At 46.6% G+C, this 23370-nt stretch overlaps 1 protein-coding gene across 1 annotated transcript; it reads left to right on the plus strand.

The window, feature by feature from the left end:
* The first annotated feature begins 20612 nt into the window (after positions 1 to 20612).
* Positions 20613 to 23052, plus strand: RHOB (ras homolog family member B). Its single transcript, XM_082672321.1, has one exon. The coding sequence runs from the start codon at positions 20987 to 20989 to the stop codon at positions 21575 to 21577; it is 591 nt and encodes a 196-aa protein (XP_082528447.1). The 5' UTR covers positions 20613 to 20986; the 3' UTR covers positions 21578 to 23052.
* The last annotated feature ends 318 nt before the right edge of the window (positions 23053 to 23370 follow it).

Here is a 23370-nt window from a genome sequence, read left to right on the forward strand (position 1 = left end):
ACCTCTAAACCACACATAGATAGCAACTGCTGCACAGTGATAACGTCTAAAGCTTACAGCATTGAGCAGAGTCCTGCTAGGAAAACACTTCAAAAGATAAAACTGCGTAGTGATACATCTAACCCAAATTAGACTATCTATTATATGTATCCTCAGCCTTCATAATCACGTGAACCAACTCTCTCTCTCTCTTTCTCTCTCTCTCTCTCTCTCTCTCTCTATATATATATATTCCATTTAGACCCTCAATAGTATATATATATATATATAGTATAGTATATATATTCTATATACTATATATATTATTTCTATATATTCTATATTCTATATATATAGTATATATATTCCATTTAGACCTCCAATAGTGTGTATACACACACACACACACACACACACATATATATTCCATTTAGACACTCAACAGATTGGACGATGCCACGTTAGTGAGGGTGACCTCCTTCACTCAGTCTACTGAGATTCAGATGCAGATCTCTTCCAGAAACACCCTCACAGACACACCCAAAAATAATACTTTACCAGCTGTTGGGCATCCCACAGTCCAGCCAAGCTGACACATGAAATTAACCATCACAGGCACCCACGATCATTCTCTACTCCTCTCTACTCCACTCACCCTGTTTCTAAAAGATTCTCTTGCCTGGTCTGAGGCATCTGGTCAGTATTCTTGTTGGTTCTGTCTCGCACTGTGGAGCATTTTTGAACAAGTTCCTTCAGCTCTGTGTTCCTCAGTAAGACAAGGAGGTTGAGCCTTACTTCACAGGGAAGTTGTAAGGGTTTAGCAAGCTTCTGAGGATTGAGCACGTGAGGTGGGGGAGCTGTTAAAATTACATGTTCACCCCCTTCTTGCGGCCACTTACATTGGGCATCATGTGTTACCAGAGGGATGGAAAGACTGGCTGGGTTGCACCAGGCCTGTGCACTGGATAACATGAAGGGCTCTGCAGCGGGCCCCGGCTGCAGCCACAAGCACCTCCTGCCACTTGGGCCATATGGTCCAGTAGGCCCCGTGGTGATGGAAGTATTGGTGGTGGGAAAACATGCCATGTAGAGTTGTGGCTGGTCCCAGTGGGAGAATCACAGTGAAGATCCTTGCAGCTCTGGAGCGAGGCCATGCCCTCTGGGCCAGAGAACTAAATGCCTTTTGAGAAACAACTTCTGGTATGTTTCTGGGCCCTGGAACAGACAGGATTTCTGAGCACAGGACATCAAGTGACGATGTGGCTGACACTGCCCATCGTGAACTGAGTCCTATCAGAATCCCCAGATCATAAGGTTGAGCAGGCCAGCAGCACTCCACAGTGAGATGGGAGGGGGCATCTCTGAGTGCAAGCAGGACCAGAGGGCACAGCAAGTGGGTAGCCCAGAAAGAAACCCCACGGCTCCCAGCACAGTTGCACCAGTGGCTGTAGGGAGGACCCTAAGTGACCAGCAGAAGGAGGAGAATGAAAAGCAACCTTGCTTTCTGGATAGATTCCCTTGGTTACGTGGGTGTAAGCTGGAAACGGATGGCAGCCACCCTACAGACTCTAAATAACATAGGTTAGAGCATCACGGGTGTTGATTTTCATTAATTCATTTTCTCATCTATACATTAATTTCATCCATTCATTCTCTTTCATAAAGCACCTGTGGGTTGGCCCCAGTGCCTCCTGCCTCTTCCGGTAGGACCTGATGCTTTTACTCAGGTCTTCTCTCTAGCACATCTCTAGCACTTACCTTTATGTGGGACCCTTTCCATCAGAGTTTTAAAATGCTTACGTTTCTTTCACTTTAAAAACCCCAAACTTAGACTTTCCTGGAAAAAAAAGACCAAAGAAACAAAACTTCACCCCCTTTCCCTCTATGTCTATTGCCCATCTCTCTTCTCCTCTTTATGGCTGAACTTCTTTTTTAAAGTTTTCTTTTAAAAAATTAATTATTTATTTTGGCTGTGTTCAGTGTTTGTTGCTGCCCGTGGGCTTTCTCTAGTTGAGGTGAGCGGGGGCTACTCTTTGTTGCGGTGCGTGGGCTTCTCATTGTGGTGGCTTCTCTTGTTGCAGAGCACGGGCTCTAGGCACGTGGCCTTCATTAGTTGTGGCATACGGGCTCAGTAGTTGTGGCTCGTGGGCTCTAGAGCACAGGCTCAGTAGTTGTGGCGCACAGGCTTAGTTGCTCCACGGCATGTGGGATCTTCCTGGACCAGGGATCGAACCCATGTTCCCTGCGTTGGCAGGCGGATTCTTAACTGCTGCACCATGCTGCATGCGGGATCTTACTTCCCCGACCAGGGACTGAACCCGTATCCCCTGCGTTGACAGTGCGGAGTCTTAGCCATTGGATCGCCAGGGACGTCCCCAAATAACGTTTTGTATTCCTTGGGTCTATCAGACACACAACAATCAGGATGGTCTTTTAAGAACATAAATCTCAGTATTTCGTATGCTTTATGTGTCTGCTAGGGTTACCATATCAAAATACCACAGACTGGGGGGCTTAAACAACATAAATTAATTTTTTCACAGTCCTGGAGGCTGCAAGTCCAAGATCAAGGTGTTGGCAGGTTTGGTTCCTAGTGAGGATTTTCTCCTTGACCTGGAGGTGGCTGTCTTCTTGCTGTGCGTCCTCACTTGGCCTTTCCTTGTACAAGCCCATGCTCTCTCCTGGTGTCTCTTCATCATCTTATATAAGAACACCAATCACGTTGGATTAGGGCCCCACGCATATTACCTCATTTAACCTTAATTACCTACTTAAAGGCCCTATTTCCAAATACAGTCACATTGGGGGGATTAGGGTTTCAGTATATGAATTGGCAGGGGACAAAATTCAGTCCAGGATGGACCAAAAAATCCTTTATATGGTCTTCAAGGTCCTGCATGATCTCCTGGCTCTTGTTTGTTCTCCTGTCTCATGTGATCAACTCTCCCCTGTCTTCTATTTATTTCTCAGTTCCTCAGACATGCAGGCTTCTTCCCTTTCTAGGGCCTTAGTACACTGTTTCTTCTGCTTGAAATATTCCTTTTTACCACCCTCCCCCATGCCCTTAGCCTATATAATGCCTACTTATTCCTCAAAAATTAGCTCACATGTCTTACTCAAGGAAGTTTCCCATGACTCCAACACCAGGCCAGGGCCCCCAACTTATATTTCTTCCTTGCATGACTTACTTCTCTTATGACACTTAATACCATTGTAATTAAATCTTTAACTGTATAATTAATTGTTTAATACCTGTCTCCCTTCCTTGAGATGAAAGTTCCAAAATAATTAGGGACTGTATCTGTTTTGTCCAGTGCTATATCCCCAGCATCTAGCATAAGGCACCATACACACTGAGACCTTAAAAACAAATTATTTAAATAATTAATTCACAAAGGTTGAAGGTAGATTCTTTATTGGATTTTCAGGTGAAGAGAAATGCCAGAATCATCAATAATTTAAAAACTCTCCCTCAGTGAACCTCTTTCTAGTCAGGAAAGCCAGGGTGATGAGAATTATACCATCTTGGCCTATCTTGGAAATTACAGAGAAGACTCTGGCTAAAACCTCAATGTTAGATTTCTAATCTGCCCATGTTGCTCAATCATGCAAGATCATTTTCGAAGACAGTTGAAGCAATTTGTCCCATGTGATTTTGCAATATCCCATGGCTTGCTCTTCCTTCTAACAAGAGGGAGTGACAACTAGTCCTCTCCTTAAATCTGGACTGGCCCCGTGACTTGCTTTGGCCAGTAGAATTTGGCAGAAGTGATGCTACTTGAGTTTTTGGCTCCGCCCACAATAGTCCTTACAGCATCTGCTTCCACGCTCTTGGAATGCTGCCCCAGGACCACCATGCAAAGTGGCTGGGTTAGCCTCTTGGAGGGTGAAAGAGCGAGTGAAGGGGAATCAAGGCAACCCTGTCGACAACCGGCACCAACCTCTAGACATGCAATCAAGAAGCTCTTTCTGCTCAGCGAATCTTCCAGATGAAATTAACCACACGAGCAAGCCCAGGAGAAGCCAACAGAGGAACCCGCAGAATTGAGAGAATAATAAACCTTTGCTGGGTAGTTTATTACCCAGAAATGGCTGAATGGAATGTCAGTCCTCCTGACTTCCACCTAATAATTCCATTTCTCCTTCTCTAAACAGTCGTGCCCTCCCTCTGGACTCTCTCACCATCACACTAGGTATGAATCATCAGAACACTCCAGAATGTCAATATTTCCAACTATAAATCCAAAAGGGAAAACAGACAAGATAAGTGATTCACACTGGGTTCTATATATGTGGGGTCCATATATGAGTCTGGATGTAGGGCGTTGTCAGGACCATATTCTTGGAAAGGGGGCCACAGTCACTCACCTAGGACATGGAGCTCCCCAGGCAGAAACAGGAGGCAGAGTCACGGTGCACACTTCATTTGCCCTTGGCTGCAATTTCGAAACTTGAAATGAAACCCAGAATTTTTATCATATGGAAAGCTCCTTCCCATGACACAGGTGGACATCCTAGAAACCCTTCCACGTGAACATATCAGCCTGTCCAATTGCAGCACTTGTCACTGCAGCATGGTTTGTATCAGAAAAAACTTGAAATAAACCAAATGCCCAACAACAGGACAACGGGTAAATATTTACACAGTGGAATATTATACAGGTAAAGGGAACGATCAATAGCTGTGTCTCAAAAGACATATCATTGAGTGAGAAGAGCAAGTTGCCGAAGTTAGGTAAAGTAAATACTATTCGTGTAAAAATTTAAAACATGCAAAACTCCACCAACTATTCTTTCGGACACATTCATACATAGTAAATTTGTAAGTACGTCATATCTGAGGGAGGGAGGGTGGGGAACAGGATTGGGGAGGGGTACACAGGAGTTTCATCTGAACTAAAATAATTTGAAATAAACACGGGATATTCAAAGATTGGCAAAGCTGGTGGCAGATATTATTCTCTCTATATTTTTCTTACGTTTGAATCATTATGTGACAAAAAATATAAAGCACCCAGCTCCCACCCTCACCCCCCCCACTTCTTTCTGGTCAGGTACATCTTTCCTACAGTCCAAGGTTTTCAATATTGCTTTGCTGGCAGCCCTTCTGCCACTTGGGATAAAGTAAAAACGTAAAGGTGTCAGTGACCTGCTTAGTTTTATTTTATGACACTAGAACTTTAAGTCACGGAGAGTTTCAGAGGGGAAGGGAAGTCGCCTCCAGGGAGTGCTGTCTTCCCAGTGTGAGCTCAAGAAATGACTGCGGAGGGAGTGGATGATTTTGGCAGTACTTCCTGTTCCGACAGCGCTCTGCCAGGCCTGCTGGCCCCTCATTAGCCACGGCAGGCACCTGCTGGCTTTAAAGACAGACACTGCCTGGTTAGAGAAGCTCACGCAGAGGCCTGCTTCTAGAAGGGAGCAGGTGATTCACTGAGGAGGGACAAGGGGATGAGGGGACAATTTGGGAAACCCACTTCAAGGAAGGGAGTGAACAACACAGTATTCACAGCCCAAGGGTTCTGGAGTCACTCCTCTGTGTGACCTGGGCAATTAGAAGACCCTCCGCTGGAGAACCCTGGAAATAGCACCGAGTTTTCAGGCTCCTCTGAGCCAGTGTGGTAGGTGGCTGCTGTCTCCAGCACAGAGTGTTCACTAGATGCTGGTTTCAACATTTACTGGCAGTGTCACCCTAGGCCCTTTACTTAAACGCTCTAATCTCTGTGTCCTTATCTCTGAGTGGTGGAGCTAGTCATAGTGGAATGCAAACAAAAGTGGGCCAACTCACTTCCAGCTCCGTTCTGGGTTGCCTCTAGAAGATGCATAACTCCAGCTCGAGAAAAGCTTGAAAAGAAATGTCAATATGCACATAAATCCCCCAGAGAGGTGGCAAAGGGAGCAACGGTGCAAAACACACAAGAAAATTCCCTGAAGGTCCTCTTTCCCCAGAGCCCTGTCCTCGCGGTAGCTCCTCTCTCAAATCTCTCTTCTCTCAATCTCCTCTCATACCCGCTTCTCTCTGGACCTCTCCTCTGTCCTTCTGGACAAGTTGTTTTCTTCTGGGAGAAGCTCCAGGACCTTTTAAAATGTAAATCAACTTAGCCTTTTGGCTCCTTTCAATTCTCCTCTCCACTAATGATCACAAAGAAGAGTCTGCGGTCCAGTGGGCAAACCCAGAATTGCTCTGGAAAGGGGTGAAGGGGAGGTGGCAGCTGGATAAGACTCTCAGTATCAGACACCTTTTGTCTCCGCCACAATCACACCTCGCTCAGGCTTTTTGTGAGAATTAGATGAGGTAATGCATGTCAAGAACTTAATAGTAACTAACACATAAGTCCTCAAACGGTTACTTATTAATCCTATTATTATAATCCCTGTCATTGGTATTATTATTTCTAAGGACTTAGTTACTTTGCTTGAATTCCAAGAACTTTAGCCAAAAGTTTAAAAAATCCAATTGCAGTCAAGACGCTGTGGAACGTTCTCCATTGGGGATGAGCCACCACCATCTGCCCTCTCCTACTCGTCACCAGGGACATTGGCTGTAGTTGGTTCATGGAGATGCGAGGGGTCTGCTGGGCCACCCTCTCATGGTTCTGGGGATCCCGCTGAAGGGCTTTGCCTTCCCCTGGTCTCCCCTCGCGTGCTGGCCAGGATGCCAGGGTGCTTTACACCCTCACCATGCTGTATGGACCATCTTGGGCAGCTCAGCATCCATTGGACCTGAGACACCTTGGTGGCAGCACCTCTGCAGAGGGCCTTACCCTGCAGCCATCTGACTGGCCTGGCCGCAGAACCAGCAGGTCTGAAGACCACCCCTGGCTCAGAGTCCTGGCCTTGGGAGTGTCCCTTAAGAAGGGCTTAGGCAAACCGGTGTGCGCTGAGAGGCCGGCTCCCAGGAAGGCAGCCGGGACCTGCAGAAATTATGGGGTTCTGGGGACTAGAACAGCCTGAATACAGGAAAACTTGGTCAGAGAGTAATTTCCAAGAACTGAAGGCTGTTCTGTGACAAGGGAGAGACTCCTGTGTCACCTCAGACCCAGCTTCCAGGAGCCACAAGAGGGCGCTCTCCCTCAGGACAGTCTCAGCATGGGATGCTGTTCCCCCGTCCTGCGTGCACGCGTGTTGCTGGGAGGGGTGGGGCAAGGCGAGGCTGGACGACCCTTCACTTAGGAATGACGGCTAAGAGTTTTCAGGTACTTACCACGTGCCAGGTTCTGTTGTAAACACTTGACACGCGACAGCTCACTTAACTCGCAATAGCCCAGTGACGGAGGCAGTGCTAATGTCCCGATGCATAGATGAGAAACTGAGGCAGAGGGAGACGCTGCCCAGACCACACGATGGTCAGCAGAGGCCGGGGAAAGCTGCAACCTGGCTACAGCACACGTTCCATCAACCCATGGCCACCATCTTTCCTCCAACATAAGGTGAGGACAAGCAGTGCTTCTCGGACTTTATGTTCAAACAAATCGCCTGGAGATCGTGTTGACCCCTGGATTCTGAGTCTGTAGGGGCCTGGGCTGGGTTGGGGCCTGAGATTCTCTGTTTCCAACAAGCTTCCAAGAAATGCTAATGTTACTGGTGCCTGACCACACTTTGAGTAGCAAAAGCCTTGAAGCCCACAGAATCTTTCGCAGCTGTAAGGATCATGTGTGCCCTCAGGCCCTGTGGGCATCCAGGAGAGCTGGAGCCCTGTCTGGATTGTGGTGGGAGGGAAGAGAGCAGGGCAAGGGCCCTGGGGCATCAGGTCTCCAGAGAGTGGGCTCCCCCTCCTCCTAGACGGACACAGAGCCAGCCTTCCCCTCCCCTCCTCTCATAGCCACAGCAGGTGCCCTGTTTAGGGCATACCTCTCCCAGGAGGGTGGGCGTGGGAGGTGAGCCGGCCCCAACACACAGACACATAGACACGCAGATACAGAAGACACACAGGCACAGATAGACACAGACACAGACAGACACTCATACATAGATAGACACACACATAGACACACCACAGACATATACAAACACACACACACACAGATACACACAGACACACAGATATAGACACACATATGTAGAGAGACACAGACATACACAGACACACACAGACACAGACACAAATAGACACACAGACACAGACACACATATACAGATAGACATAGACACATAGATACAGACACACACCCAACCCCTGCTGGGCCTGGCAGGCCAGATCTCTCCAGGGACTAGACAGAGTGCACATGGCAACCTCACCTGCAGAAGGCCTTTCTCCAAGGCTCCCACTGACCGGGAGAGGAGGTGACAGACTGGGAAGTGACACCTCTCACAGGTCCTGTTGTTTTCCCAAACCTCCCCCTTCCACTCCATCCTTACTCTGCCTGGATGACCAGAGGGGCCTCCTCATCCGAAGCCTGCTTCTCTACTTCCCCTACTTGGGCTGGCTCCCATATGCAGTTAGCATGGCCTTATGACACGAAACATAACATGCCACCCACACTTTAAAATCTCTAGTGGAATAACATATTTACATTAAAAAAAAAAAGAAACTCAGGGACTTCCCTGGCGGTCCAGTGGTTAAGACTCCATGCTTCCAATGCAGGGGGCATGGGTCAACCCCTGGTCAGGGTACTATGATCCCACAAGCCACGTGGCACGGCCAAAAAAAAAAAAAATTCAAAGACTTTTTATTGCCCACAGTATAAACTACTTACTTTCCATATGGAAAGGAGTTAGGTCTGACTGCTTATCCTTAAAAAGGCCAGCTTACCAGGCTGGCCCTTGTCTGGCATCTGGGAACAGAGATTTCGAGTCGGGGGGGTTCCTACACATTAACTGAGAAGAGAGGCTCCCTGTCCCTAAATTGTCTGTAGAAACAGCCAATACGATTCATGTTGAACCCCTGCTTTCCTTCTAGGAGTCTGGAATTTGGGTACGTGCCGGGCAGAGGGTGCCTCTGGGGTCAGCCCTGTATTAGTCAGAGTTCTCTAGAGAAACAGAACCAATAGGATATATTTATGGAGAGGGGGCAAGCGATTCATTTTAAGGAATTGGCTCGTGCAGTTGTGGGGTTGGCACGTTTGAACTCTGTAGGGGAGTCTGGCAGGCTGGAAATTCAGAGTCGAGGTTGAGGCATTTGAGCCCAAATTCTCAGGGCAACAGGGATGTCTACGCTGCAGTCTTTAGGAGGATTCTCCCTTCTTACGGAAATCGCAGTCTTTGTTCTTAAGGTCTTCAACTGTGTGCATGAAGCCCATCTATACTATGGAGAATAATCAGCTTTACTCAAAGTCCACTGATTTATATGCTTATCTCTTCTAAAAAATACCTTCACCAGCAACATCTAGACTGGTGTTTGACCAAACTGGGCATGGTAGCCTTGCCAAGTTGACATAAAAAGTTAACCGGGCTTCCCTGGTGGCGCAGTGGTTGCGAGTCCGCCTGCCGCTGCAGGGGACACGGGTTCGTGCCCCGGTCCGGGAAGATCCCACATGCCGCGGAGCGGCTGGGCCCGTGAGCCATGGCCGCTGAGCCTGCGCGTCCGGAGCCTGTGCTCCGCAGCGGGAGGGGCCGCGACTGTGAGAGGCCCGCGTACCGCAAAAAAAAAAAAAAAAAAAAAATTAACCATCACAGCTCCCAGTAAAAATCCCCAGCCCTGAGTCTCTAAGGAGCTTCTTTGGTTGGCAGTGTTTTATGCGCGTTGTCATAACACATTGCTGGGGGAAGTAGATGTGTCCTGTGTGGTTCCCTGGGAGAGGACTCTGACTGCATACTCTCAAGAACAATTTCCCCTGCACCTGCTGTCCCCTGACTTCGCCTCATGTGCCTTCCCTTTGCTGACCTTGTTTTGCCTCCTGTTGTTCTAATAAATCACAGCTGTGAGTACAGCTACCCACTGAGTCCCGTGAGTCCTCTTAGTGAATCGTCGCCTTGGGGATTCCCGGCCCATCCTCAGATGCTCTTATCTGGGCCTGGCCAGCCTCCTCAGTTCCAGCCCCTGCTTCTCTCCACCGTATACCCCACATTCCCGCCATACGGATCTATCTAGTACCTGAATATGCTATGCTATCTCATGCCTCCATACTCTAGAAGGCCCTTCTTTTCCTTTCTTGGTCTGGCTAACTTGTATGCAGCCATCAGGACAGCCTGTTTGGTTATCCATTCCTGTGGAACAAACCATCCTGAAACATAGTGGCTTAAGACAGCAACAATGTATTATTTCTTATGATTCTGTGGGTTGACTCAGGCAGTTCTTCTCTTTCCCATGGTGTTGGCTGGAATGTTAAGAAGGGTTGGTGCTGGCCACCGGCTTGTAGTTTAGCTGTGGCTATTGGCCAGGGACCCAATTCTTTTCCATTTGGGTTTCTCCACTTGGCTAATTGAGTTTCCATAAAGCATGGCAGCCGGGTTCCAGGAAGAAGCACTCCCAAAGGGCAAGCCCCAATATGCAAGTACTTATCAAGCTGTAGTTTGCATCATTCTTGCTGATGTCCCATTGGCTTAAGCTAGTCACGTGGTCAAGCTCAGACTCATCATGGGAAGCGACCACACAAGGAGGTGAATACTGGGGGTGTGTGGTTTATTGAGGGCCACCAAAATACCAACATAGCTCTTCCTTCAAGCCTACTCTGGCCCCTCCCCTGTGCCTACCCATTACAGCACTCACCACAGTAGATTGAAATAGTTTGTTATGATTATTGTACTGTATTGCCACTTGTATTTATGGACTGAAGCTGCTCTGAGGGCTGGGACTCTTGTCAAATTGCTCCCTGGCACAGAGTATGTCTGCGGAATAAATGATTGAATGAGAGCAGCAACTGTCATTACCTCCTTCATATCTGCCTGGTTTAAGCCCTGTCCCTACCTCAGTTTAGACATAGGAAGTTCAACAGCTGTGAGACGCCAACTATGTCAGGTCCTTGAGTGCCTTAAAGCATGGCAGCTAGCCCTATACCGAGGCATACAGGAGGCACCTAACACATGTTAGTGGAATGAATGGATGAATGAATGCGTGAGTGGATTTCCTAGGCATATCACTGAGATTTCCAAGCTACAAATGCATCAACTTCTTTCTTAAACATACATTGTGACCAAGCTGATCAGAAATCACACAACTCCACTTTCCAGAGATGAAAGAGTTGCATGTGAGAATTGTGGAAAAGAGAGATTTTTCAGTGTTCTCCTTTCTGATTGAGGACCCTCATGAAGAACAGTCTTTTTTGCTGAGCCATGTTCCACCATCCTGTGTGGCTGGAGCAGAAGCAGAGGTCCTGGAATGGTGGGGTGAACTGTATCCTTCATAGTCTCCCCACGACTGTGACGTCTGCTCCCTAGATTGCCTGGTCCTGAGCAGTGGCTCCTAATAGAGGCTCTGTCTCGTGCTATAAATAGTCACAGACCATCTTCAGTGATAACACACTGGAGTGTGGAAACCCATTGTGTATTCAACTCCTCCCTATTGCAAAATTCTGACATCATCAGAGAATAAAAGGAGTGAATCATCCATCCCTGTATAAATACTTTGATTAGATCATTTGCTTTCAAGACTAAAAAAAAATGGGAAGAGAAAAAATCTTGGTGTTATTGCCCTCTGGACTGACATAAGGGTGTAACGTCTCCCACCCTGCTCAATGCTAACCCTGAGGTAGCTGTGAGAATAACTTATTCCTTTTTTTGTTTTTAATAAATTTAGTTATTTATTTTTGGCTGCGTTGGGTCTTCATTGCTGTGCGTGGGCTTTCTCTAGTTGTGGTGTGTGGAGGCTACTCTTCGTTGCGGTGTGCGGGATTCTCATCGTGGTGGCTTCTCTTGTTGCGGAGCATGGGCTCTAGGTGTGCGGGCTTCAGTAGTTGTGGCACGCAGGCTCGGTAGCTGTGGCTTGCGGGCTCTAGAGCACAGCTCAGTAGTTGTGGCCCACGAGCTTAGCTGCTCCGTGGCATGTGGGACCTTCCCGGACCAGGGCTCGAACCCTCATTGGCAGGCGGATTCTTAACCACTGCGCCACCAGGGAAGTCCGAGAATAACTTATTCTTACTTAAGACTATGTTTCTCTAGTTTCCATCCTTTGGAATATTTCATCTTTCGGACCTCGGTATAAGTAACTCAAATAAAAGAAAGTTTTGAAAAATAAAATTCAAGAAAAAGGATTTTTTGTTTTATAAAATTATTTTTTCAGTTTATGAAAGGATTAACAATATTATTTTCTATAGGTGAGCCCTCTTGATCTGTAAAAAATGAAATTCATCTAGTCAGGGGCCACAGACTTTTCTGCCTGGCCAAATCCAACCTGTTCTGTTTGCGCCTTTTTTGGACAGCACAGTAGTTGGTTTTTTTTTTTTTTTTTTTTTTGCGGTACACGGGCCTCTCACTGTTGTGGCCTGTCCCGTTGCGGAGCACAGGCTTTGGACGCGCAGGCTCAGCGGCCATGGCTCACGGGCCCAGCTGCTCTGCAGCATGTGGGATCTTCCCGGACCGGAGCACGAACCCACGTCCCCTGCCTTGGCAGGCGGACTCTCAACCACTGCGCCACCAGGGAAGCCCAGTAGTTGGTTTTTAAATTCGGAACTTTTATTGCTTAGATAGGGCATGTTCTCTGGTTCCCCACAGTTTCCACCACTGCCATTATGTCTCACACACAGTTAACTGCAGGACCCCTGTGGACATTTGAGTTTCCAACCTCTGAGTTCTCTCTCTCATTTTACAGATGGGGAAACGGAGACCTGGAAAGGTTGATTTGCCCAAGGCTGTACAGCTAGGAATTGGAAGACCTAAAAAGTAAGTTTCCAGGTTCCGGGTACGAGGCTCTCTCTCTTCTGCTTACTACATCTCCCCATCACTTTCCGGTAGCTTTGGGGAAGTTAACAAATCTGTGTGAAATTTCAGCGTCTGTCACAGAAACAGCAAGCATTGCTGGGGTGGATTTTGTAAGAACACTTATGTAAGGGTGAGTTCTTGTGACCTTCCTCTTTCCTTTCTGCCTTCCCATTCCTCAGGGTGAGACAAACCTCACCCTGCAATGTCTTCAGACAAACTCAGGCGTGGAAAGAGGAACATTTTCCTACTTCTCCCTCTCAACAAATGGCTCTGATTGGAACATTTCTCCACATAATACACGCAGTAAATGTTTCACATGGTGCAAATGGGCACCTCTTCTGGAAAAATCCTACTGCTTACCCAAAGCCTTGCTCAGCCGTGAACACCAGTGTGAAGCTGACTCCATTCTTCATTTACATATTAGTGAGGTCTTCTCCCATGGTGCGGGAGGGACAAGACTTCACTACCCGTTAGTCCTAAGCTTACTTATCTTTTGTGTCTTCACCTTCCCATCCACTCTCCTTTCAATCTACATTTACTGAATTGAATTGAGAGAATTGAGGTTGATATGAGAGTTCCAGAAAACAATCTACATCTCCCATTTTTCTACCAGAATCAGACAAGGACTAGATGTTGATTCCCTTTTCTGGAAAGGAAAATAAGACGCGTGCAAAAAGGCCCAAATAGCCTCACCTGTTCAAGAAAACATCGCCTAGTGCTGGGGTGAGAGCTGGACAGACTAGGGAGGGGGCTGCTGTTTAGGGGGACAGATGAAAAGTCCTAGAGGTGTCTGGCCTGGAAAGCAGTGATGGAAAGTGGACAGGGAGGTCCCAGATGGCCCCAAACCACACTGTTTATCTAAGTGTCTGAGCCTGTCTGAAATCCAGCAGTGAGTTTAGAACAAACAAACGGAAATCCTACCTCTAACCCCCACAGGAAGATTAAGGGGATCCAGGGGGTTCATATAAAGGTGACTCCCCAAAAGGGCGGTGAGGGAGGGAGTTGCCAGGAAGCCACCTGAGCTTGTAGACATCTTAGAGCGGTACTATCCAAGAGAAATACAATGTAACCTACATATGTAATTTAAAATGTTCTAGTTGTCACAGTAGCAAACAGAAAAAGGTAAAATTTATTTGAATTATATATCCAAATATATCTAACATATTAAATCTCATATTTAAAAAAAATTCGCTATATGCAAAATATCATGTCAACATGTAATTAATATAAAAATATTTCGTGGACTATATTACATGTTTTTCAATCTAAGCCTTTAAATTCTAGTGTTTATTGTACAGTTACAGCACATCTCAATTCAGATGCTAAATTTTCATCAAAGATGCTCAATCTGTATTTAGATTTCAAAAAATTTCCGGTAAGAAAAAGTAGCTTCATATACTCAAGTTGCTTCAAACATACATAAACATTTCCCAATAACTGAATCGAATATCAGTTTTTATTAATTTTTTATTTAAAAAACTTTTTGGTGGTCCATATCAGTATTTTTTTTAATAGGTCTTTATTGGAGGATAATTGCTTCACAATACTGTGTTAGTTCCTGTTGTACAACAAAGTGAATCAGCCATAGGCATACATATGTCCCCAAATCCCCTCCTTCTCGAGCCTCCCTCCCATCCTCCCTATCCCACCCCTCTAGGTGGTCGCAAACACCAAGCTGATCTCCCCGTGCTATGATGCTGCTTCCCACTAGCTATTTTACATTTGGTAGTGTATATATGTCGATGCTACTCTCACTTCGCCCCAGCTTCCCCCTCCTATCCCGTGTCCTCAAGTCCGTTCTCTAGGTCTATGTCTCTGTTCCTGCCCTGCAACTAGGTTCATCAGTACCATTTTTTTCTTAAGATTGCATATATATGCGTTAGCATACAGCATACGTTTTTCTCTTTCTGAGTCACCTCACTCTGTATGACAGACTCTAGGTCCATCCACCTCACTGCAAATAACTCAATTTCGTTTCTTTTTATGGCTGAGTAATATTCCATTGTATATATGGGCCACATCTCCTCTATCCATTCGCCTGTCGATGGACATTTAGGTTGCTTCCATGTCCTAGCTATTGTAAATAGAGCTGCAATGAACATTGTGGTACATGACTCTTTTTGAATTATGGTTTTCTCAGGGTATATGCCCAGTAGTGGGATTGCTGGGTCATATGGTAGTTCTATTTTTAGTTTTTAAGGAACCTCCATACTGTTTTCCATAGTGGTTGTATCAATCTACATTCCCACCAACAGTGCAGGAGGGTTCTCTTTTCACCACACCCTTTCCAACATTTATTGTTTCTAGATTTTTTGATAATGGCCATTCTGACCAGTGTGAGGTGATAGCTCATTGCAGTTTTGATTTGCATCTCTCCAATAACTAGAGTTGTTGAGCCATCTTTTCATGTGCCTCTTAGCCATCTGTATGTCTTCCTTGGTGAAATGTCTATTTAGGTTTTCTGCCCATTTTTTAAATTGGATTGTTTGTCTTTTTGATATTGAGCTCCAAGAGCTGTCTGTATATTTTGGAGATTAATCCTTAGTCCATCGTTTCATTTGCAAATATTCTCTCCCATTCTGAGGGCTGTCTTTTCATCTTGTTTATGGTTTCTTTTGCTGTGCAAAAGCTTTTAAGTTTAATTAAGTCCCATTTGTTTATTTTTCTTTCTACTTCCATTTCTCTAGGAGATGGGTCAAAAAAGATCTTGCTTGGTTTATGTCAAAGAGTGCTTTTCCTATGTTTTCCTCTAAGAGTTTTATAGTGTCTGGTCTTACATTTAGGTCTTTAATCCATTTGGAGTTTATTTTTGTGTATGGTGTTAGGTAGTGTTCTAATTTCATCCTTTTACACGTAGCTGTCCAGCACCACTTTCCCAGCACCACTTATTGAAGAGACTATCTTTTCTCCACTGTGCGTTCTTGCCTACTTTGTCGTAAATTAGGTGACCATATGTGTGTGGGTTTATCTCTGGGCATTCTATCCTGTACCATTGATCTATATTTCTGTTTTTGTGCCAATACCATACTGTCTTGATTACTGTAGTTTTGTGGTATAGTTTGAAGTCAGGGAGCCTGATTCCTCCAGTTCTGTTTTTCTTTCTCAAGATTGCTTTGGCTATTCGGGGTCTTTTGTGTTTCCATACGAAATGTAAAATTTTTTGTTCTAATTCTGTGAAGAATGCCATTGGTAGTTTGATAGGGATTGCATTGAATCTGTAGATTGCTTTGGGTAGTATAGTCATTTTCACAACATTGATTCTTCCAATCCAAGAAAATGGTATATTTCTCCATCTGTTTATGTCATCTTTGATATTTTTCAACAGTGTTTTATAGTTTTCTGAGTGCCATATCAGTATTAAATCAATTATTTCTCCAGCTTTATTGAGATATAATTGACATATAACATTGTATAAGTTTAAGGTGTACAACAGTGGTGTTGATTTGATACACTTACATATTGCAAAACGATTACCACTATAGCAATAGCTAACACCTCCATCACATCACATCATTACCATTTCTTTTTTTTTTAATGTTTATTTTTATTTGATTGCGCTGGGTCTTAGTTGTGGCTTGCCAGCTCCTTAGTTGTGGTATGCAAAGTCTTAGTTGTGGCACACACGTGGGATCTAGTTCCCTGACCTGGGATTGAACCCAAGTTCCCTGCATTGGGAGCTCAGAGTCTTAACCACTGCACCACCAGAGAATTCCCAACCTGTGCTGAGAACATTTAGGAACTACTCTCTTGGCAACTGTCAAGTATATAATATAGTATTATTAACTAAAATCACCATGCTAGACATTAGATCCTTAGAACTTATTCATCTTCTAACTGGAAGTTTATACTCTTTGACCAACATTTCCCTTTTCCTCTACCATGAATATCAGCTTTTAAATTTAAATTTATTAAAATTATATAACATTGATAATGGTTCTTTAGTGGTATCAGCAGGATTTCACACGTGGCTATCGGTTACTGGATTGGATGGTGCAATTTTAGAGTGCTCAGGAGCTAGGCCCTGTTGCCCACTGCCAATTCCCCTCAGCATGACCCTGGGCTGGACAGACAGGGAGTCTGATCAGAGGTCAATGCCTACATTCCAAAGTTTAACATTCTAGCTATGGTGATTCTCCTGTGAGCACAGCCTCTCTGTCTTAGGCCTGGGTCAAACTGGGTCACAATCTTGGAACAGGGGAGGGGTGTTTGAATTGCTGTTACTTATAGCTTGAAGACCCCAGAAAGCAGTTTGAAAGCTCAGCTATGTAACTCATGGCTGAATGGGCCCAAACGGACCATATGGGACCACTTCTGTTTTTCCATATGAAGTAGTATGGCTAGGCCTAGAAGAGCCTTTCCCTTTTTAAAACTCATCGCATTGAGAAGGAAGGTTGACAATTTTCCTAGAGACCCTAAACTACTTGCTCAAATTAGAAATAATTTAAAAATTAAGTGAGTGTCAGGAATGTCTATGGTATTGCTGGTTTCCAGTAAATGCTTATTGGTAAGTGAATTATTATTACTTCCAGTTATACCAGATTATCCAATAATGGCTTTCTTAACTGGGGGGAAGAAAGCAGATGATTTTTGCAGTTCAAGTTGTTTTACAACTTTCTGTACATTGTAATTAGGTTAAAAGAAAGTCCATTGTTATATAAATTAGTAAGGTTCCACAGCTGTTATCTCTGCTAATCTCTTTTAGAAGTTACTATTTAACTAGGAAGGAATTAATTAATTTTTTAAGTGTATATGAAAAAAGTTCTATGTGTGTATAAATATATATGTGAAGAATTTCTAAAGAAGCTGCTTGTGAAACAAATAGGGGTTTTACATCCTGTGAAACATCTTAAAAATAGTCATAAAATGCATGCTTTTTGGCTAGATAAGTTTTTATATAATCATATATATAAAATATATAGAAAATATTTATAAAATATTTAAATATGATTTTATATATATATATATATATATATATATATATATATATATATAAACCCTGTAAATATTGCCACAAGATGGCACTAAAATCTAATGAACACTCCAGTCTCTGGCTGGTCTTGTCTCCGAAGAGTTGGGGGGTGATTTACAGGAGATCTGTAGGAGACAGTGGACAAAAAAGGCCAAATAAATAAGGCTGAAGGAAGATTGGAGGTAGATTAACATCTCCCTTTTGTCTGAAGGATAACTTCCCTCTCTCATTAGTGTGGGTATCTGTCATACAATGAATCTATAGGTTACTAAAGTTAACTATTAAAATGATTTGCTCTCCTTGACAAATCAGTTTTATCCTTGCCCTTTGCCAGTGTATTGTGATGGGAGAGCAGCGGCAGTGAGGAGGCCATTAGGCACATCCCCTAGTTTGGGAGAGTTTATCCCGTGAGTGGTACAGTATTTGAAGTAGCCAGTCTTCACAGAGCTTGTCAAAGGATCCTGGACATGAAAATGAAGACCATGAAAAGAAGCTGCTGCAGAATACAGATTTTTCTACTTGTTTACTTTGGAATAATTTACCAATTGAATATTTTTAGAAATTACTGCAATATTGAGATTCAAGCTTGGAACACCTCATATAATATGTCTGAGAGTCAGGAAATGAGTGAATTGAATCCCTCTTCCTGATTCTTTGTATTCCAGTTTTAAAAAAAATACATGGTACAAAACTTTAATTGTTTGATACTTTCTTAATATTTGAAGCTTAAGGACATAGCCAAGATTCCCAAGCTATATTAAGATAAAGGAAAGCAGTGTTAACAATACAGTTATAAAAGGTTTTGATTAAAGGAAGAAAAATTTAGATTTTTCTAACAGGCAAACTGAAATTAAAAGAAAAGAAAAAGTTGCTAGATTGGAGCCCTAAACAAATGATCCAAAAAAAAAAAGAAAGAAAAAAAAAAAAAAAAAAAAAAAACCTTACTTTCTCCCATGGGATTCCACTTGGAGAAATTATTTACTTACTGACAGTTCAGTTCCTTAGATCTGAAAAACAAAATCAAAAAAACAAAAACATTAGGCATTGTAGTGGAGATAATCCAATGTGAGGGAAGCAGTTTTGGTCACTTGAATGAGGATGGGCTCTGGGGGTTAGTGGCACTAATGTCGTATTTGACCTGATTATATCTGCGGCATCCATTTGGGGACCTACACCTCAACATATGAATCATGTGTGAAAACACCATGGCTCAGCTACAGCTGGCTGCCCGGGTTTGGGTGGATGGTTGGTAAAGCAGTCTGGAGTCTGAGGTAAGAGACTCCAGAAAGTTCCAACTGAGTTCCTGAGCATTTAGGCGAATTCTCCACAGTCGTTTACTGATTCTTGCATAGGGTCAGGCATTATGCTAGGGCTTCAAGATGCTGAGATAAGACAGAATCCAGGCCCTCCAACAGCTTCCAGTCAGAGGGGGAGGCAGAAATATGAGGCAATAACCTCATCATGATGTAGTGGGTCTCTCCTTTCTGAAAAACCAGTAAGCATCCCATGGCCTCCAGAATAGATATGGCCCAACCTGAGTAGTTGGTTCCTCCATGACTGGCCTCCATCCTGAGTTTCACCTCTCTCTCTCTCCACTGAGGGCAGCCACACTAAGATATTCCCTGTTCCTAGAACTTGTCCTACTCTTTCCCACATCTCTGCTTTTGTTCAAGCTGTTCCTCCTTCCTGGGAGATCCTCCTTCCCTCCCTCCCCCTTCCCACCTCTTCTGTCCATTGAGATCCATTGGCTTAGGTTCTTCTAGCTCAGACATAGGTGTCATCTCCTGCAGAATTCAAGGAATAGATGAATTAAGTCCTGGTGGGAGCAGAAGACTGGGGATCCAGCACCCCACCACACACTGATTTGCTGTGTCCCAGCCTGCAAGTGTCTCCTCCTACTCCCTGGGGCCGCAGCCTATTCTTGCCCAATGGGGTGTGGGGTGGCTGGATTTTATTGTACTATTTACTCTAGACAGTTCTCTACCTTACGACCAGGATCCTAATTAATCCTGCCAAACCAGGGCTGAGTCTGCCTTTTTCTGCCTGGTAACTTCCTCCAAGTGGACCTGAACTTCTGCAACCAGCCTCGACCTTCGCTTTTCACTGCCCCCCCTTCCCCCAATCTTCACCTAGGGACCTAGGCTGGGTGCCGAGAAGGGGGTAGGAGGCAGGACTTGTTAGAGCCAGAGGCTGGGCCCAGGCCTACCCAACTTACAGCCACCCTCTCGGAGATCCAAACCCAGGGCTCAGGGCGAGTACCGGGTGGAGGGATGGGGGCGGCGGACTCGACCAAGGGAGGTGCCGCTTCTGAATTAAAAACAAAAAACCCCGACAGCCTTGCTTGGAATCAAACGTGTGTGTGTGTATATGTGTGCCTCTGTGTGTGTGCGTGTGTGTGTATTTAAAAACAAAATCACATTAAAGGAGCCGCTCCCTCCCCCACAGGTCCGACCACCCGCTGGGAGTTTGAGAAGCAAGGGGGCAATTTTGAGTGGGAGGGATCATCAACGGCCCGCAAAGTGCCGCCTCTCTCGGAACCGCTCGTCCAGGCTCCGCGGGCTCCGGGCAGCTAGCTCCAGCTCTCCCGCTTCGCGCGCACAAGCTGCGGCGAAGACGGGAACCCAGGTGCCACCCGAGCCCCGCAGGGCCAGCCGCCGCGGCGTTGACTCCCCAGTCGCCGCCTCTCCCAGCCCGGCGGTCTGGGCCGTCAATCAAGCTCGCCCGGCCCCGCCCCTGAGCTGCAGCGGACGGCCAATCAGACTCAAGCTCCGCAGCGATGAGCTCAGTCGGCTTGCTTCCCATTGGGCGGCTATATTAAGAAAGTCGCCGAACTCTTTAAATAGTGGGCGCTGGGGCCGCAGCCCGCATCTGCCACCGCAGTCTGGCTGCACTCGTGTGTTCTCTTGTACATTTGCTGAGGCCTAGAGAGACCCGGGAGGGAGCTAGGCCGGGTCCGCTGCTCTAGCCACTTTTTGCGCACAAAGGCGCCGACCCCAGGCCCGGGACGAGGCGAGCGGCCACCGCTCCGGAGCAGCGCGGAGACGCACGGCGCGCCCTATGCCCCGGCGCCCCCACCTACCCCGCCGCGGCAGCCCGAGCACAGCGAGAGAACGCGCCACTCCGGGGCCTGGGTGCAGCTAGCAACCCTTTCCCCCAGCGCGCAGCCCGAGGTGAGCAGTGAGCGGCGAGCGGGACGGCAGCGAGGCGCTCGCGGGCCCCCTCCTGCTGCCCGGGCCCGGCCCGCTCATGGCGGCCATCCGTAAGAAGCTGGTGGTGGTGGGCGACGGCGCGTGCGGCAAGACGTGCCTGCTGATCGTGTTCAGTAAGGACGAGTTCCCCGAGGTGTACGTGCCCACCGTCTTCGAGAACTATGTGGCCGACATCGAGGTGGACGGCAAGCAGGTGGAGCTGGCGCTGTGGGACACGGCGGGCCAGGAGGACTACGACCGCCTGCGGCCACTCTCCTACCCGGACACCGACGTGATCCTCATGTGCTTCTCGGTGGACAGCCCGGATTCGCTGGAGAACATCCCCGAGAAGTGGGTGCCCGAGGTGAAGCACTTCTGCCCTAATGTGCCCATCATCCTGGTGGCCAACAAGAAAGACCTACGCAGCGACGAGCACGTCCGCACAGAGCTGGCGCGCATGAAGCAGGAACCGGTGCGCACGGATGACGGCCGCGCCATGGCCGTGCGCATCCAAGCCTACGACTACCTCGAGTGCTCGGCCAAGACCAAGGAGGGCGTGCGCGAGGTCTTCGAGACGGCCACGCGCGCCGCGCTGCAGAAGCGCTACGGCTCCCAGAACGGCTGCATCAACTGCTGCAAGGTGCTATGAGGGCCGCGCCCGCCCCGCCTTCCCCTGCCGGCGCGCCTCCCCCTCCCGGGCCCAGCCCCCACGAGCCCGGGGAAGGGGAGACCCGCGTGCCCCAAGGACCCCACCGGACTGCCTGGTGTCTGCCTTCAGCCCCGGCCGACGTGGCCCGGCGGCTCAAGGCTCTGGCGCCGGGAATCCGCGTGGTAGGCACCGGGCGCCTGCTTTCCAAGTGTCTGTGCGTCCGGCTGTGTTGCACAGGCCTGGCCGCCCCGCTGAGTGCCAAGGGTCCCCTGACCACCCTTTAGGGAAGAATCAAGCCTCTTCAGAGTGTGTGGCTGTGTGTATGTTCGACTCCCCGCCGCCGGGTTTTCACCCCATGCCCGCCTCTGCCTCCCGGAGACAAGCTTGGCACCGGGGTGCGGCCGCGCCCCATCAGATGTTCGTCCATAACCAGCGAGCGCCTGCTATCCCCTGTCTGTAACATAGACCTCGGGAACTGCGGGAGGGGAGGGCTGGGGAGGATGGGGTGTTATATAAATATAGATATAATTTTATTTTCGGAGGTAGGATGGTGTTATTTAATGGTGGTGGTGGGTGGAGTGACGGGGCGCTGGAACAGCTCCGGCCCAGCCTGGGTCAGGCGTCCATCCCAGCACGAACAAGACTTGGCCATCTTTCCAAACCCTGGGAAGACGTTTGCAGCCGACTTGGGGATGAGAGGACACAGCTTCTAGACTCATGGCTCCTGCGGGCCAGCCCCCCCCCCACGCGAACCCCCTCACCAGACACAGGCAGGAGGAGGGAAAGTGTGCTGCAGGTCGTTTTTGCCATAAGCGAACTTTGTGCCTGTCCTACAAGTGAAAATCGTTCAGTCCAAGAAACGGATGTTATTTGATTTATTTAAAGGCTAAAACTTGGGTGGTTTTTTTTTGGGGGGGTGGAAGAATTCTTTGCACAATTGTTTCATTGTTTGACATTTAATGCACTTGTCATTTGCATAAGACAGTAGCATTCTGACCACACTTGTACACTGTAACCTCATCTACTTCTGATGTTTTTAAAAAAATGATGACTTTTAAAAAAAAGGAGAAGAAAAAGAAACCACTAATTTTTTTTCTTTTGAAGAAAGTGGCAACACTGTTCTGTTTTGCGATTTTATTTGTGCAGGTATGCGCACTCTTTTGAGAAAGGGCAGTAACAAGTGTTAGAGCCTATCTAAAACCTTTTTTTTTTTACCCCCACAAGTCAGTCTCTAAAGCTGTGTGAAATTTTCTCTGCATCTCTGTACAGAGAGTAAACCTGCCCCTAGTGTCTCTTTTCTCCCCCTCCCTTCCCCATCCAGTGGTACTTCTACTAAATTGTTGTCTTGTTTTTTATTTTTTAAATAAACTGACAAATGACAAAGTGGTGAGCTTATGATGTTTACATAAAAGTTCTATAAGCTGTGTATACAGTTTTTTTATGTAAAATATTAAAAGACTATGATGATGACATTTATAAAATGGCTCCTGTGGTTTAATAATGTGTAAAAATATTCTTGTGAATTTGGGGGCAAGGGCAGAATTCTGCAGTGGAGGTCCCACCAACTCAGTTTCCCTCATAGTGTTTGTAAGAAATGGGGATGAAATCCCTTCGAGGACGTGTGGGGTTGCGTGGCCATGGGGTACCAGGTTCCTCCCGTCCCAGTCCCGGAGGTTACCCCGGCACCCAGTGCCCAAACCTTTGACCTAACATGTACTGTTTGTATGTCTTAAGCACTTGTGTCGAAGTCCATTATGGGGCCTTTGCTGCCTATTCTTTGAAACTTGGAAAGG

This window comes from Grampus griseus (assembly GCF_964374135.1).
Source record: "Grampus griseus genome assembly, chromosome: 15".
In the NCBI taxonomy this organism is placed as follows: Eukaryota; Metazoa; Chordata; class Mammalia; order Artiodactyla; family Delphinidae; genus Grampus; species Grampus griseus.